The sequence below is a fragment of the Oncorhynchus masou genome, chromosome 24 (assembly GCF_036934945.1).
Source record: "Oncorhynchus masou masou isolate Uvic2021 chromosome 24, UVic_Omas_1.1, whole genome shotgun sequence".
Lineage (NCBI taxonomy): Eukaryota > Metazoa > Chordata > Actinopteri > Salmoniformes > Salmonidae > Oncorhynchus > Oncorhynchus masou.
In genome coordinates, this window is record NC_088235.1 from 47,518,927 (window position 1) to 47,537,488 (window position 18,562).

An 18,562-nucleotide genomic window follows, 5' to 3' on the forward strand; every position below is an offset into this window, starting at 1 on the left:
TGTGTGTGTGTGTGTGTGTGTGTGTGTGTGTTGGAGTGTCAGTGTAAGTATGTGTGAGTACGTGGGTAGAGTCCATTGAGTGTGCATAGAGTCAGAGCAAAGAAAGCCTGGGTAGCCATTCTATTAACTGTTCTATAGTTTTATGGCTTGGGGGTAGAAGCTATTCTGTAGCTTTTGGTCCCAGAATTGGCACTCCGATTTTGATTACCAAATCAAATCAAATTAAACTTTGTCACATGCGCAGAATGCAACAAGTGCAGACTTTACCTTGAAATGCTTACTTACAAGCCCTTAACCAACAGTGCAGTTCAAGAAGAGTTAAGACAATATTTACCAAGTCGACTAAAATAAAAAGTAATAATAAAAAGTAACACAATAAAAATAACAAAAACAAGGCTATATACAGGGGACACCGGTACCGAGTCAGTGTGCAGGGGTACAAGTTAATTGAGTAAATTTATACATGGAGGTGGGGTTGTAGTGACTATGCATAGATAGTAAATAGCAAGTATCAGCAGTGTAGAAAAGGGATGGGGGGGTCAATGTAAATTGTCCGGTGGTGATTTAATTCATTGTTCAACAGTCTTATGGCTTGAGGGTAGAAGCTGTTGAGGAGCCTCTTGGTCTTGGACCTGACGCTCCGGTACCACTTGCCATGTGGTACCATGTCTTTAAATTGTGTGACTGGAGTCTCTTACAATTGTATGGGCTTTCCTCTGACACCTGCTAATATATAGGTTCTGGATGGCAGGGAGATTGGCCCCGGTGATCTACTGGGCCGTTTGCACTACCCTCTGTAGCGCTTACGGTCAGATGCCGAGCAGTTGCCATTTCAGGCGGTGATGGAACCGGTCAGGATGCTGTCGATGGTGCAGCTGTAGAACCTTTTGAGGAACTGGGGACCATTGCCAAATCTTTTCAGTCTACTGAGGGGGAAAAGGTTTTGTCGTACCCTCTTCACGACTGTCTTGGTATGCTTGGAACATGATAGTTAGTTGGTGATGTGGATACCAAGGAACTTGAAACTCTCGATCCGCTCAACTACTGCCCTGTCGATGTTAATAGTTGCCTGATTGACCCACCTTTTCCTGTAGTCCACGATCAGCTCCTTTGTCTTGCTCACATTGAGGGAAAGGTTGTTGTCCTGGCACCACACTGCCAGTTCTCTGACCTTCTTCCTATAGGCCTTCTCATCGTTGTCGGTGATCAGGCCTACCACTGTCTCGTCAGCAAACTTAATGATGTTGTTGGAGTTGTGTTTGGCCACACAGTCATTGGTGAACAGGGAATAGAGGAGGGGACTAAGTACACACCACCGAGGGGCCCCAGTGTTGAGGATCAGCGTGGCAGACGTGTTGTTGCCTACTCTTACCACATGGGGGCGGCCCGTCAGGAAGTCCAGGATCCAGTTGCAGAGGAAGGTGTTTAGTCCCAGAGTCCTTAGCTTTAGCTTCGTGGGCACTTTGGTTTGATCGCTGAGCTGTAGTCACATAGGTGAGAATGTTGTCCAGGTGAGAAAGGGAAGTGTTGAGTGCGATTGAGATTGCGTCATCTGTGGATCTGTTGGGGCGGTATGCGAATTGGAGTTGGTCAATGGTGCCCAGGAGGATGCTATTGATGTGAGCCATGATCAGACTTTCAAAGCACTTCTACCGATGTGAGTGCCACGGGGCGGTAATCATTTTGGCAGGTTACCTGAAACATGTAGGTATTACAGACTCGGTCAGGGAGAGGTTGAAAATGTCGGTGAAGACAGTTGACAGTTGGTCCGCGCATGCGGATTACGTCCTGGTAATCCATCTAGCCCAGCGTCTTTATGAATGTTGACCTGTTTTAAGGTTTTGTTTACATCGGCTACCGAGAGCGTTATCACACAGTCATCCAGAACCACTGGTACTCTCGTGCAAGCTCCAGTGCTGCTTGCCTCGAAGTGAGCATATAAGGCATTTAGCTTGTTTTGTAGGCTCTCGTCACTGGGCAGCTTGCGTCTGGGTTTCCCTTTGTAGTCCGTAATAGTTTTCAAGCCCTGCCACATTCGACGAGTGTCAGAGCCGGTGTAGTAGGATTCAATTTTAATCCTGCATTGACGCTTTGCTTGTTTGATGGTATGTCTGAGGGCATAGCAGGATTTCTTATAAGTGTCCGGATTAGTCTCCCGCTCTTTGAAAGCGGCAGCTCTAGCCTTTAGCTCGATGAGGATGATGCCTGTAATCCATGGCTTCTGGTTGGGATATGCACGTACTGTCACTGTGGGGACGATGTCATCGATGCACTTATTGACGAAGCCAATGACTGAGGTGGTTTATTCCTTAATGCCATTTGATGAATCCCGGAACATATTCCAGTCTGTGTTAGCAAAACAGTCCTGTAGTGTAGCATCCTCGTCATCTCACCACTTCCGTATTGAGTGAGTCACTGGTACTTCCTGCTTTAGTTTTTGCTTGTAAGCAGGAATCAGGAGGATATAATTAAGGTCAGATTTGCCAGGGGGAGAGCTTTGTATGCATCTCTGTGTGTGGAGTAAAGGTGGTCTAGGAATTTTTTCCCCCTGGTTGCACATGTGACATGCTGGTTAAAACATGGTAAAACTGATTTAAGTTTGCCTGCATTAAAGTCCCTGACCACTAGGAGCACTGCTTATGAATGAGCATTTTCTTCTTTGCTTATGGTTGAGAGTTGGTTGAGAGCATTCTTAGTGACAGCTTCATTTTGTGTTGGTAAATAGATGGCTATGAATAACACAGATGAAAACTCTCTTGGTAGACAATGTGGTCTACAGCTTATCATAATATACTCTACCTCAGGTGAGCAATACCTTGAGTCTTCTTTAATATTAGCCATCGTGCACCATGGAAGGCAGTTGGAGTTTACTCGCTCGCCTCCGGATTCTCATAAGGATGCCCGAGCTGCGGCCCCTTTTTTTGTGTCTTCACTTCATGCAAAAGACGTGGATCTGGGCCTGTTCCTGTGAAAGCAGGATATCCTTCTCATCGGACTCGTTAAAGTGTTGAGTTTCTTCCAGTCCGCGGTGAGTAATCGCTTTTCTGATGTCCAAAAGTTATTTTCAGTCGTAAGAGATGGTAGCAACAACATTATGTACACAATAATAAAAATAATAAGAAAATTACAAAAAAGTACAATTGGTTGGGAGAATGTAAAACGTCATGTTTTTCGGGGCCATCTTTACCATATGGTAGAAGAGTGAACAGTCTATGGCTTGGGTGGCTGTGGTCTTTGACAATTTTCCGGGCCTTCCTCTGACACCACCTGGTAGAGAGGTCCTGGATTGCAGGGAGCTCGGCCCCAGTGATGTACGTGTGTGTGTGTTTGTGCATGAGCATGTGCGGATGTGTTTCGCTTTAATGCTGTTATGGCTGAGTGATTTACTTTGACTCCACTAGCAGTCCCCCCAAATTTACCACCCTTTGTGGGGGTACAGATGCAAAGGTGGAGAGTATAGTACATCTCACTTACTCCAGAGGACAGGACCTCCTTACCTACCAGCTTCACTATACTTGCTTCAAGGGCCTCCTAGGTCATGTGCACTGTATTATTACTGGTAAATATTATTAATTAATTAATTCAGTCTTTTAATGACACCAAATACAAATGTGATTGTATGGGTATTCACAGAGGGCAAGTAAAGACAATGGAAAATAAATGCCTCTTGCTGAGTATTGAGGATAATGCACTGCCATTAACTTACCACTTCAAACAAGCACAGTTACACACATCCTGCACATAGAGACAATCTGGCAATCTGGCTGTGCCAGTGGGCTTGACACTGTCGGTGTGTGTCAGTGGTAGCAGGGGCTCAGTGAATGGTTGAAGCTGGGGGTAGATCCCCATTGCAGAGACACCGGTCTCAGTGGGCTTAATTTACTCCTCCTCGCCTCAGCCGGTCACAAAGAAGCACAGCCTTCAAAATGGTTGTCTCTTGTAGCCTTATCTGCTGCAGATGAGACTGGGAAAGTGATGGAGACTATATGGGATTGTGATTCTATAGCAAAGGAGCATGCACTTTCTGAACTCAAAAGCTGCCTCTTCCCCCCACAGTGGAACTTGCTATTGTATGTAGTGCTGGGTCAGCTCCACTGTTTATTACCACATTGCAAATGGGTGAGAATGAAAGACACATTTTTCATTTGCATCTCAGGAGAGTGGGGTTGTGGTGGGTTCAGGCAGTGCACTCTGAGACACAGTGTTACTATATCTGCTACTCTACTGGGACCCTTTTTTCAAACTCTATATTCGTACAGTGCTTTCCAGCAAAGAGAGACCTCAGCAGTAGAGAAACTAGCTGACTAATGTAATGTGAGAGAATAAAGACACTCAGGCGTGTGTGTGCCTGCGTGCGGGCCTGTGTGTACACGTGCGCACTATTGTCATTTCTAGTAAATGATGAACATTAATGTCATCACTTCTGTTATAATAATTTATACCGTGACTATTACCATTGCCTATTACTAATAGCCACATTAGCACACTGATTTGGCAGTGTGCTAATATCTTCCTCCTAGGGTTGTAAATGTATCGCATTCAGACAAAATACTCTTCTGATTCCCTCTACCAATAGTCTATCATAGGTAACAGGGCAGATGTTCCACATGTGGTCAGCACAAGCCAATTGTCAGAGAACAACCCACTGTTAACAATATGTGCCAGCCTTGCCTCCGTGCCATACAAAACAGTGGTCTAGTTACTTTAGACAGGAACAAAAGAAAGGAGGTTGGTCGGGAATTCCACGGCCGTCTAGCAATCCGAAGGTTGCGTGTTTGAGTCACGCTGGGGACAACTGTAGGATTTTATCTAAACCTTATTCTAAAAATAACCTATTTCACCTAACCTGCTATGTAAATTCTCTTAACCTTTGTAATTTTAGTTCTCATAACCTTTTACATAAATTATTAGTTCCCCTAACCACCAATGTAAATTCTGCCTGTAATTTGTTCTTTGTTCTTATGGTGCAACAAGCAACCTGGTCTCAGAGAAAGACATATACAGTGGCTTGCGATATTATTCACCCCCGTTGACATTTTTCCAATTTTGTTGCCTTACAACCTGGAATTAAAATGGATTATTTTTGTTGGTTTGTATCATTTGATTTACACAACATGCCTACCACTTTGAAGATGCAACATATTTATTGTGAAACAAATAAGAAATAAGACAAAAAAACAGAACTTGAGCATGCATAATTATTCACCCCCCATAGTCAATACTTTGTAGAGCCACCTTTTACAGCAATTACAGCTGCAAGTCTCTTGGGGTATGTCTCTATAAGCTTGGTACATCTAGCCACTGGGTTATTGCCCATTCTTCAAGGCAAAACTGCTCCAGCTCCTTCAAGTTGGATGGGTTCCACTGGTGTACAGCAATCTTTAAGTCATACCACAGATTCTCAATTTGATTGCGGTCTGGGCTTTGACCAGGCCATTCCAAGACATTTAAATGTTTTCCCTTAACCCCCTCGATTGTTGCTTTAGCACTATGCTTATGGTCATTGTCCTGCTGGAAGGTGAACCTCCGTCCCTGTCTCAAATCTCTGGAAAACTGAAACAGGTTTCCCTCAAGAATTTCCCTGTCTTTTGCACCATCTACCATTCCTTCAATTCTGACCAGTTTCCCAGACCCTGCCGATGAAAAACATCCCTACAGCATGGGATGGTAATCTCGGGGTGATGAGAGGTGTTGGGTTTGCGCCAGACATAGCGTTTTCCTTGATGGCCAAAAAGCTCAATTTTAGTCTCATCCGACCAGAGTACCTTCTTCCATATTTTTGGGGAGTCTCCCACATGCCTTTTGGTGAACACCAAACTTGTTTTCTTATTTTTGTCTGGTCACTCTGTCATAAAGTCCAGCTCTGTGTAGTGTACAGCTTAAACTGGTCCCATGGACAGATACTCCAATCTCCGCTGTGGAGCTTTGCAGCTCCTTCAGGGTTATCTTTGGTCTCTTTGTTGCCTCTCTGATTAATGCCCTCCTTGCCTGGTCCTTGAGTTTTTGGTGGGCGGCCCTCTCTTGGCAGGTTTGTTGTGGTGCCCTATTCTTTCTATTTTTTAATAATGGATTTAATGGTGCTCTGTGGGATGTTCAAAGTTTTGTATATTTTTTTATAACCCAACCTTGACCTGTACATATCCATAACTTTGTCCCTGACCTGTTTGGAGAGCTACTTTGTCTTCATAGTACCTCTTGCTTGGTGGTGCCCATTGCTTTGTGGTGTTGCAGACTCTGGGGCCTTTCAGAACAGGTTTATATATAATGAGATCATTTGACAGATCATTGCAGACAGGTGGACTTTATTTAACTCATTATGTGACTTCTGAAGGTAATTAGTTGCACTTGATCTTATTTAGGGGCTTCATAGAAAAGGGGGTGAATAACATATGCATGTCACAATCGCCTGGAGTGGTGGGTGCAGAGTCAATTGCACAGAGCAGAGGATACTGGGGAAAACCGTCTTTATTGGGATTCCCACAAGAACGCCAAGAACCACAGGCGATAAACAGACAGAAAAATAGTCCGACCCATCACAGTGCACAACCGGACAGGAACACAAACACGCACACCCCGACTAACAGAAAATAATCCCGCATGAACATAGGTGGGCCTAACAGACATAATAGACATAAATCAAGAAACAAAATAAGGGACAGGCAACCAATAAGACCAAATGAACAGAAAAGGAAAAAGGGATCGGAGGAGGTTAGTAGACCGACGACGACCGCCGAGCGCCTCCCGAACAACCAGGGGAGCCACCTTTGGTGGGAGTCGTGACGATGCACTCACCGCTTTTCCGTTTTTTGTTTTTTAGAATTTTTTAAATTTCACTTCACCAATTTTAATTATTTTGGTTATGTCCATTACATGAAATCCAAATAAAAATGTATTTAAATTACAGGTTGTAATGCAACAAAATAGCAAAAACCCCAATGGTTGTGAATACTTTTGTAAGGCACTGTAATACCATGCGTACGCCAAGACATATTGTGCTGTATGTTAAGGTACATCATCCAATTCGTATGCTATAGTTTGACCGGGTAAATTTGTATGATATTGTACAACCGCTATTCAATTCATAATGTAACCTAACATAATATATTATACTAAATGGAGTGTCACAGATTCACAGTACGTAGATAATAATACAAACTGCCCTTAGACCACATTGTGCATGCATATGTGTTAGTATGTGTGATCCCAATCATGTCTCACTGTCATGGATCCCTTTTGAGTTGATAACATCTAAAACAGCAGTACATTGAGACACAGCACATGATGTAGAAAACTGATGTAACTACATTGTGTGCCTATCTTTCTGAGTACGTACATGTGGAGCCTAGCTGGTCGAGCATCAAATCAAATCAAATGTTATTTGTCACATACAGTTGGTTAGCAGATGTTAATGCGAGTGTAGCGAAATGCTTGTGCTTCTAGTTCCGACAATGCAGTAATAACCAACAAGTAATCTAACTAACAATTCCAAAACTACTGTCTTATACACAAGTGTAAGGGGATAAAGAATATGTACATAAAGATATATGAATGAGTGATGGTACAGAGCAGCATAGGCAAGATACAGTAGATGGTATCGAGTACAGTATATACATATGAGATGAGTATGTAAACATAATAATAATTGTTTCCCTTCTTCAGTCTACACAGAATACCCCATAATGACAAAGCAAAAAAAAGGTGTTTTAGACATTTTTGCAAATGCATAAAAAATGTAAAACTTTAATATCACATTTATATAATTATTTAGACACTTTTACTCAGTACTTTGTTGAAGCACCTTTGGCAGCGATTACAGCCAAGTCTTCTTGGGTGTGACACTACAAGCTTGGCACACCTGTATTTAGGGACTTTCTCCCATTCTTCTCTGCAGATCCTCTCAAGCTCTATCAGGTTGGATGGGGAAGTCGCTGCAGAGATATTTTCAGGTCTCTCCAGAGATGTTCAATCGGGTTACTGCCACAACCATGCTTCACCGTAGGGATGGTGCTTGGTTTCCTCCAGGTGTGACACTTGGCATTCAGCCCAAAGAGTTCAATCTTGGTTTCATCAGACTAGAGAATCTTTTCTTATGGTCTGAGAGTCCTTTAGGTGCCTTTTGGCAAACTCCAAGCGGGATTGCCTCTTACTGAGGAGTGCCTTCCATCTGGCCGCTACCATAAAGGCCTGATTGGTGGAGTGCTGCAGACATGGTTGTCCTTCTGGAAGTTTCTCCCATCTCCACAGTGGAACTCTGGAGCTCTGACAGAGTGACCACCCGGTTCTTGGTCACCTCCCTGACCAAGGCCCTTCTCCCCCGATTGCTCATTTGGGCCAGCTCTATGAAGAGTCTTGGTGGTTCCAAACGTCTTCTATTTAAGAATGATGGAGACCACTGTGTTCTTGGGGACCTTTAATGTTGCAGAAATGTTTTGGTTCCCTTCCGCAGATCTGTGCCTCTACAAAATCCTGTCTTGGAGCTCTATGGACAATTCCTTCGACCTCATGGCTTGGTTTTTGCTCTGAGATGCACTGTCAACTGTGGGACCTTAACTAGACAGGTGTGTGCCTTTCTAAATCATGTCCAATCAATTGAATTTACCACAAGGGGACTCCAATCAAGTTGTAGTAAGGATGATCAATGGATACTTTGTGCACCTGAGCTCAATTTCTCATAGCAAATTGTCTGAATAGTTATGTAAGGTATCAGTTTTTTATTTTTAATACATTTGAAAAAATATCTGAAAACCTGTTTTCACTTAGTCATTATTGGTTACTGTGTGTAGATTGATAACACAACAAATTAATTTAATCAATTTTAGAACAAAGCTGTAACGTAACAAAATGAGAAAAACTCAAGGGGTCTGAATACTTTCCGAAGGCACTGCATATAAAACAAAGTAACTTTTGTCCTCTGACAAATTGGGTCAGAACATTTTTATATAAAATAATAATCTCGAGACTCAGTACTTTAAATTGCATATGCTCCTGGGACAAAATGTGACAGAAGTTTCAAAGGATGTGGACGCACTGTAGAATACATAGGTCTCAAAGCCTGAGTTAGGGTTTGACTTATTTATGATGTGGGGAATGGGTGTCAGAGAGATTCTGTCAAAACAAGGTGTGTGCAGGCTCTCAGGCGGACCAGGTTCCCATAGCAACACCTCCAGACACAACAGAGAAAGAGATGGAAACAGAGAGAGACATAGGCAAGGACATGCTAGCCTCCAGGCATCAGTACAGGGCTAGTCTCAACGACCCACACAATGGCGTCAGAAACCTTGACAGAGAGAGAATGGATGTGCGTGTGTGAAAGAGAAATAGTCAAAGCCAATGTGTTTCTTTAATCTAGTCTATCCATCTTTAATCTCAGAAGATATTTTTTTACCTCAGAGTGACGTCATAAGCTAGAGTATTACCCCGGATCACCTGTCAATTCAAGTAATTTCAGTTTATAAGAGGAGGCTGTCTGTCAACACATTGACTTCTTTGCTAGAAATTAGAACACTTCAATTGAAAACAGTTTTGTGTCAAAAACTATATACTCGTACCACTTGTATTCTGAAAATCTTAACATGATGCAATCCCTCAGCATGTTGATACAGTAATTTATTTTGTCAGACAGAATAAGAGAGTCAGGGCTAGAGTTTTCCCTTGCTGATAGCAACTCTATAAACTCGAAAGATTCACAGTCTGCGGACAATAGACTTGGAGAAAGTCAGCTGTCTCACTTTCACCTGACGAGAACTCATACTCAAGAAGTATTCACCTCTCAAAGGTAAAACGGTAAAACACAACTTCCCAGGAACTGCACTCTGAATATGTAGTAACTTATTTGATGGTACCATATCAAAGAGGGGGGGGGCATCCAAAATACAAAAGTTATGAAAGAAGCAGAATCCATTTATCCTGCTGGAGTAGACAATGACATCTGAAGTTTCAAGCTCAAGGGTGCAACAGAGGCTTTGCCTGACCTGATATCTAAACCAGAGAAGTTGTGACTTTAGCAGATCACTTCTCTCTAAACAAAGTCAACTGAGAGTGCGGGGCAGCCTCTGGAATTATTAAGTACGGTTGTTGAAATAACTGTATAGCAACTCTTCATCACTATGGGTAGAAGGGCAATTCACAGGTAATGATGTAGTCGAAGAGATGGAATATGCTTGTTCCTCATGTTTGCTATTCTTAATTACAGTTCAGGTAATGAACTTTAAACACCTTTGCAAGTAGACATAGGAACCTTTTCTAGATATGATTGCCATTAGAAGACAATTATAGTGAATCGTTAGAATGAATTCCCGATTAAAAATAAACTGGTAGTTTACTGCTAAATACTTCCTTTTCCGGCATTGTACTTCAGCATTCTTTCACCACATCATAGGGTTCACCACAAAGGCTTGACCTTGACAGGCTACTCTGCCTACCTTGGTGGATGGGGGAAGCAGTAACAAGAAGAAACATTTGGAAAATGCAACTGCAACATGCAACTGCAACATGGGACAACACGTCAGCCAACCAGGGCTCAAACCCATCACAGAGGGGAAGATCCGCTTTAGGGAGTCTGTATTTTGATGCTGTTTTCAGGGCTATTTTAGTGGCTTTTACCTAAGTACACATTAACCTGCATACAGGTGGATGGGCTATGTTGGCATGGTGAGTGATGTTCTTCAGGGAGACGTGGAGTGGAAGGGAAGCAGGATTACCTGCTGTCACAGGTACCCCACCGGCTGCACCTGTCTTTCCGTCTGGCCACAATCAAACAGACACCATTGTAAGCACTGCCATATTGTTCTACCTGGGGCTCCGCGTCGTCCCGCCCACACTGGTACAGGGGAGATGTCATTCGCAAATGTCACCTCCAGTTGAATAACAAAGTTAACTTTTCTTCTGCCTCAGACACTACGGTGTAGAATACATGACATTGATATAATAAAGATTTTTGAAAAATATATTTGGTATGGCTGCTATGGTTACCGTGTAGGACCATTCTTATACTACTCGCTTCTCGCACTGTTACAGCGCACCTAGTTTAGATTTGTACAACATGTTCTACAGCTCTCAGTTCAGTTCAAACTGGGTGAATGGTACCATCTGTTTGTGCTGCCTGTTGCCTTACTGCCACACCTCTGGATTTAGATAAATGTTGCTGTACACATTTGTTATTTTCAAACTTAAACCTTAGTTTATGAAAAACTAAAAGTTTATCCAGATAAGGCAGCAGTACAGTTTTCCCTTTCTCTCTATTCACAGGTACAATACAGTACATCGACAGTATTTTCGTAGAATACATATTCTGTTGTGTTCCTCTCCCGTCCACTGTATTAAAGGGAGAGATGGAGAGGTCTCCTCATTAGTGTTCAATGGATCTGACACACCACTGCATCCTTTAATTTCCCCTGTCTACATCTCATTATCTCCCAAACTCAGAGCAATAACCAACCACATTTTCAGAGAGTTAACAAAATACTTTATTTACATAAGTATTCACACCTTTTGCTATGAGACTCGAAATTGAGCTCGGGTGCACACAGTATCCATTGATCATCCTTGAGATGTTTCTACAACTTGATTGGAGTCCACCTGTGGTAAATGGGATTGTTTAGACATGATTTGGAAAGGCACACACCTGTTAATCTAAGGTCCCATAGCTGACAGTGCATGTCAGGGCAAAAAACAAGTCCTAAGGTTGAAGGAATTGTCTGTAGAGCTCAGAGACAGTACTGTGTCAAGGCACAGATCTGGGGAAGGGTACCAAAATATTTCTGCAGCATTGATGGTCCCCAAGAACAGTGGCCTCCATCATTCTTAAATGGAAGAAGTTTGGAACCAACAATACTCTTCCTAGAGCTGGCCAACTGGCCAAACTGAGCAATCATGGTGGAAGGGCCTTGGTCAGAGATGTGACCAAAAACCCGATTGTCACTCTGACAGAGCTCCAGAGTTGGTCTGTGAAGCTGGGAGAACCTTCCAGAAGGACAACCATGTCTGCAGCACTCCACCAATCAGGCCTTTGTGGTAGAGTGGCCAGCGTCACATCGGGAGGTAACCTGGCACCCTCTCTACAGAGAAACATGGTGGTGGCAGCATCACGCTGTGGGGATGTTTTTCAGCGGCAGGGACTGGGAGACTAGTCAGGATCGAGGGAAAGATGAACAGAAAGTACAGAGAGATCCTTGATGAAAATCTGCTGTAGAGTGCTCAGGACCTCAGACTGGGGTGAATGTTCACCTTCCAATAGGATAACGACCCTAAGCACTGTTGATCAGAGATGCAGCCAAGAGGCCCATGATCACTCTGGATGAACTGCAGAGATCTACAGCTGAGGTGGGAGACTCTGTCCATAGGACAACAATCAGTCGTATATTGCACAAATCTGGCCTTTATGGATGAGTGGCAAGAAGAAAGCCATTTCTTAAAGATATCCATAAAAAGTGTTGTTTAAAGTTTGCCACAAGCCACCTGGGAGACACACCAAACATGTGGAAGAAGGTGCTCTGGTCAGATGAAACCAAAATACCACTCGATGTCTCCCCCGCTGGTGGGTGTGAGAGATATCTCCGTAGGATTATGGTCCACAGTAACCTGACACGCACAGGCTAGTCATGACAACACACAGCTAAGACAACGCAAGAGTGGTTTCTGGGACAAGTATCTGAATGTACTTGAGTGGCCCAGCCAGAGCCCGGACATGAACCAGATCTAATATCTATGGAGAGACCTGAAAATAGCTGTGCAGCGATGCTCCCCAACCAACCTGTCAGAGCTTGAGAGGATATGTAGAAAAGAATAGGAGAAACTCCCCAAATACAGGTGTGCCAAGCTTGTAGCGTCATTCCCAAGAAGACTCAAGGTTGTAATCGCTGGTTAAGATGCTTCGACAAAGTACTGAATAAAGGGTCTGAATATTAATGTAAATGTGATAAGAGTTTTTTTTTTTTTCATTTTAATACATTTGCTAAAATTTATAAAAACCTGTTTTTGCGTTGTCATTATGGGGTACTGTGTGTAGATTGATGAGGGAAAAAAATGATTGAATCCATTTTAGAATAAGGAAATTTGGGAACGATCAAGGGGTCTGAATACTTTTCGAATGCACTGTAGAACATAAAGAATGTAAACAGAATTGTATATATGGCAACTCAACTGTGCATCCAGTAAGCTCTACAGTCAAAACTGTGTTAACAAACTTCCACTTTCTGTGAACAAAGATGTACAGTATGCACAAGTCTTATGCCAGGATATCTCATTACGCACTGATTTTTTTCCCAGACGGTAACATACACTAGAACCAATGACATATATAAACCCTGCATTTCTGATGCTATGTATTGGCCATTGAGAGGCTTTGAAGTCACACTTTGGCCATATGGTCACTCCCTTGTAAACCAGTCCTCAATAGGAATGAATAGCGTTCTATGGTATTTCAATTAACTGTTTCAAGGACAAAATTACATGTATTAAATTATGTGTTTTGTTGTATTGTGGACAGTAACATTAGCACTCTCAAAACCAAATCAAATGTATCACAAAGTGCTTATACAGAGACCCAGCCTAAAACCCCCAAACAGCAAGTATTGCAGGTGTAGAAGCACAGTGGCGACTAAAAACTCCATAGAAAGCCAGGAACCTTGGAAAGACATGCTAGAGAGGAACCAGGCTCGGAGTGGTGTCCTGTCCTCTTCTGGCTGTGCCGGGCGGAGATTATAAGAGTACATGGCCATTAAGGCCCGATCGTTCTTCAAGATGTTGAAAAGTTCATACATTACCAGCACGTTCAAATAAAAATCACAGTGGTTGTAGAGATTGTGTAACAGGTCAGCACCTCCTGACTAAATGTCAGTTGGGTTTTCATAGCTTAGCATTCAGAGGTCGAGACAGCAGTAGAGGTAGAGAGAGAGAGGGACAGAGGGTCGAAAACAGCATGTCTGGGACAAAGTAGCACGTCATGTGAACAGGTCAGGGTTCCATAGCCGTAGGCAGAACAGTTGAAACTGGAGCAGCATGACAAGAAGCACGTCTGGTGAACAGGCAAAACAGCCCGAATCTGGATCAGCAGCACGACCAGGTGAACTGGGGACAGCCAGGAGTCATCAGGACAGGTAGGCGAGAGAGAGAGAGAGAGAGAGAGAGAGAGAGAGAGAGAGAGAGAGAGAGAGAGAGAGAGAGAGAGAGAGAGAGAGAGAGAGAGAGAGAGAGAGAGAGAGAGAGAGAGAGAGAGAGAGAGAGAGAGAGAGAGAGAGAGAGAGAGAGAGAGAGAGAGAGAGAGAGAGAGAGAGAGAGAGAGAGAGAGAGAGAGAGAGAGAGAGAGAGAGAGAGAGAGAGAGAGAGAGAGAGAGAGAGAGAGAGAGAGAGAGAGAGAGAGAGAGAGAGAGAGAGAGAGAGAGAGAGAGAGAGAGAGAGAGAGAGAGAGAGAGAGAGAGAGAGAGAGAGAGAGAGAGAGAGAGAGAGAGAGAGAGAGAGAGAGAGAGAGAGAGAGAGAGAGAGAGAGAGAGAGAGAGAGAGAGAGAGAGAGAGAGAGAGAGAGAGAGAGAGAGAGAGAGAGAGAGAGAGAGAGAGAGAGAGAGAGAGAGAGAGAGAGAGAGAGAGAGAGAGAGAGAGAGAGAGAGAGAGATCTGTAATAGAATACACGTCTTGTGGAGGAGGGTTACCAAGATGTCTTGAGGAGGATTACCATGATGGCTGCGCTGTGGCTTCAATACAGTGCACATTGTTAGTCATCCAGGGTTTATACATGTCATTGACTAGACCTCAACTCTTGCACGGTGTGTTTTTCGAGCATGGACAATGAGCCACAGTCTCTTGGTGCAGTCATGCTGAGTGTCAGCTCCGATTATGCCTAGAGCATGCGTCTACTGAAGTTATATGATGTGAATACAGTAGGCTATGGAGCTTCCTTACATGAAACAACAACAAGTCACAGACATTGTTAATATACGCTGTGACAGGATGTTAAAGTGCATTGTTTCTAATAGCTTTATCTCTGTCTCTCTCCCTCCCTCCCTCCATTGTCCCTGTCTCCCCTCCTCTCCTCTCTTCTCTTCACCGGAACAGCAGATCACTTGGGCATTGAGTTTATGGGTAAGAAAGCTTCTTTTTTTTACTGCTATGAGGCCTGTTAAATGAAATCAGGTTGTGCAACCACGAGATGTGTATAATGTTTATGATCCATACTGGTATGACGTGCATACCCTTCATGTTTGTTAGTTTGTCTTTCACCTTTTTAATTATAAATCACATTTCTTTTTTATACATTACTTAGTTAGTTTTGATGGGAACTTTTCACTATCCCATAATGTATGTAATGTAATTCAAAGAACAGGGAGGCAATTTCCTTTACACAGAGGGATATGGCAACTCCCCTTCCTCTCTCTCTCTCTCTCGTCTCCTTGGAAACGGCAGAGAACAGAGAGGCAGGCGACAGTGAGGGAGATTTATTACTGTTGGCACAGTAACTACCAGCATCCTTGCACACTGACACTGCCTGTACGTGTGTCTGTAGGGTCTTGCCGGGAGAGTGTGTCCCCATTCTGCCAGCCTCTCTCCGTTTGGCACATCAGCTGTAGTTAATGACGATGTACTAGAAGACATTGTTAATAACTCTCCATCTTTGAAACACATGACCATAGATACCTGGGAAATATCGATATCTACCCACAAATGATCAACCATCAGGGGCATTATACATATATACACTGCTCAAAAAAATAAAGGGAACGCTAAAATAACACATCCTAGATCTGAATGAATTAAATATTCTTATTAAATACTTTTTTCTTTACATAGTTGAATGTGCTGACAACAAAATCACACAAAAATGATCAATGGAAATCAAATGTATCAACCCATGGAGGTCTGGATTTGGAGTCACACTCAAAATTAAAGTGGAAAACCACACTACAAGCAGATCCAACTTTGATATAATGTCCTTAAAACAAATTAAAATGAGGCTCAGTAGTGTATGTGGCCTCCACGTGCCTGTATGACCTCCCTACAATGCCTGGGCATGCTCCTGATGAGGTGGCGGATGGTCTCCTGAGGGATCTCATCCCAGACCTGGACTAAAGCATCCGCCAACTCCTGGACAGTCTGTGGTGTAACGTGGCGTTGGTGGATGGAGCGAGACATGATGTCCCAGATGTGCGCAATTGGATTCAGGTCTGGGGAATGGGCGGGTCAGTCCATAGCCTCAATGCCTTCCTCTTGCAGGAACTGCTGACACACTCCAGCCACATGAGGTCTAGCATTGTCTTGCATTAGGAGGAACCCAGGGCCAACCGCACCAGTATATGGTCTCACAAGAGGTCTGAGGATCTCATCTCTGTACCTAATGGCAGTCAGGCTACCTCTGGCGAGCACATGGAGGGCTGTGCGGCCCCCCAAAGAAATCCCACCCCACACTATGACTGACCCACCGCCAAACCGGTCATGCTGGAGGATGTTGCAGTCAGCAGAACGTTCTCCACAGGGTCTCCAAACTCTATCACGTCGGTCACATGTGCTCAAATCAAATTTTATTTGTCACATACACATGGTTAGCAGATGTTAATGCGAGTGTAGCGAAATGCTTGTGCTTCTAGTTCCGACAATGCAGTAATAACCAACAAGTAATCTAACTAACAATTCCTAATCTACTGTCTTATACACAGTGTAAGGGGATAAAGAATATGTACATAAGGATATATGAATGAGTGATGGTACAGAGCAGCATAGGCAAGATACAGTAGATGGTATCGAGTACAGTATATACATGTGAGATGAGTATGTAAACAAAGTGGCATAGTTAAAGTGGCTAGTGATACATGTATTACATAAGGATGCAGTCGATGATATAGAGTACAGTATATAGGTATGCATATGAGATGAATAATGTAGGGTAAGTAACATTATATAAGGTAGCATTGTTTAAAGTGGCTAGTGATATATTTACAACATTTCCCATCAATTCCCATTATTAAAGTGGCTGGAGTTGAGTCAGTGTCAGTGTGTAGGCAGCAGCCACTCAATGTTAGTGGTGGCTGTTTAACAGTCTGATGGGCGGGTCATAAAAAGATAGAAGCTGTTTTTCAGTCTCTCGGTCCCAGCTTTGATGCACCTGTACTGACCTCGCCTTCTGGATGATAGCGGGATGAACAGGCAGTGGCTCGGGTGGTAGATGTCCTTGATGATCTTTATGGCCTTCCTGTAACATCGGGTGGTGTAGGTGTCCTGGAGGGCAGGTAGTTTGCCCCCGATGATGCGTTGTGCAGACCTCACTACCCTCTGGAGAGCCTTACGGTTGAAGGCGGAGCAGTTGCCGTACCAGGCGGTGATACAGCCCGCCAGGATGCTCTCGATTGTGCCTCTGTAGAAGTTTGTGAGTGCTTTTGGTGACAAGCCGAATTTCTTCAGCCTCCTGAGGTTGAAGAGGCGCTGCTGGGCCTTCTTCACGATGCTGTCTGTGTGAGTGGACCAATTCAGTTTGTCTGTGATGTGTATGCCGAGGAACTTAAAACTTGCTACTCTCTCCACTACTGTTCCATCGATGTGGATAGGGGGGTGTTCCCTCTGCTGTTTCCTGAAGTCCACAATCATCTCCTTAGTTTTGTTGACGTTGAGTGTGAGGTTATTTTCCTGACACCACACTCCGAGGGCCCTCACCTCCTCCCTGTAGGCCGTCTCGTCGTTGTTGGTAATCAAGCCTACCACTGTTGTGTCGTCCGCAAACTTGATGATTGAGTTGGAGGCGTGCGTGGCCACGCAGTCGTGGGTGAACAGGGAGTACAGGAGAGGGCTCAGAACGCACCCTTGTGGGGCCCCAGTGTTGAGGATCAGCGGGGAGGAGATGTTGTTACCTACCCTCACCACCTGGGGGCGGCCCGTCAGGAAGTCCAGTACCCAGTTGCACAGGGCGGGGTCGAGACCCAGGGTCTCGAGCTTGATGACGAGCTTGGAGGGTACTATGGTGTTGAATGCCGAGCTGTAGTCGATGAACAGCATTCTCACGTAGGTATTCCTCTTGTCCAGATGGGTTAGGGCAGTGTGCAGTGTGGTTGAGATTGCATCGTCTGTGGACCTATTTGAGCGGTAAGCAAATTGGAGTGGGTCTAGGGAGTCAGGTAGGGTGGAGGTGATATGGTCCTTGACTAGTCTCTCAAAGCACTTCATGATGACGGAAGTGAGTGCTACGGGGCGGTAGTCGTTTAGCTCAGTTACCTTAGCTTTCTTGGGAACAGGAACGATGGTGGCCCTCTTGAAGCATGTGGGAACAGCAGACTGGTATAGGGATTGATTGAATATGTCCGTAAACACACCAGCCAGCTGGTCTGCGCATGCTCTGAGTGCGCGGCTGGGGATGCCGTCTGGGCCTGTAGCCTTGCGAGGGTTAACACGTTTAAATGTTTTACTCACCTCGGCTGCAGTGAAGGAGAGACCGCATTTTTCCGTTGCAGGCAGTGTCAGTGGCACTGTATTGTCCTCAAAGCGGGCAAAAAAGTTATTTAGTCTGCCTGGGAGCAAGACATCCTGGTCCGTGACTGGGCTGGATTTCTTCCTGTAGTCCGTGATTGACTGTAGACCCTGCCACATG

General features: G+C 44.1%; 1 protein-coding gene across 2 annotated transcripts in view; it reads left to right on the plus strand.

Moving 5' to 3' along the window:
- Positions 1-18,562, plus strand: part of LOC135511616 (pro-neuregulin-3, membrane-bound isoform-like) — a 528,889-nt gene that overhangs the window by 441,902 nt on the left and 68,425 nt on the right. The window contains exon 4 of one of the 2 annotated variants that reach the window (XM_064933101.1): positions 15,049-15,075. In XM_064933101.1, the coding sequence (XP_064789173.1) occupies positions 15,049-15,075 (27 nt within the window). The remainder of the gene's footprint in view (positions 1-15,048; positions 15,076-18,562) is intronic. The other variant, XM_064933102.1, reaches the window with a different exon arrangement.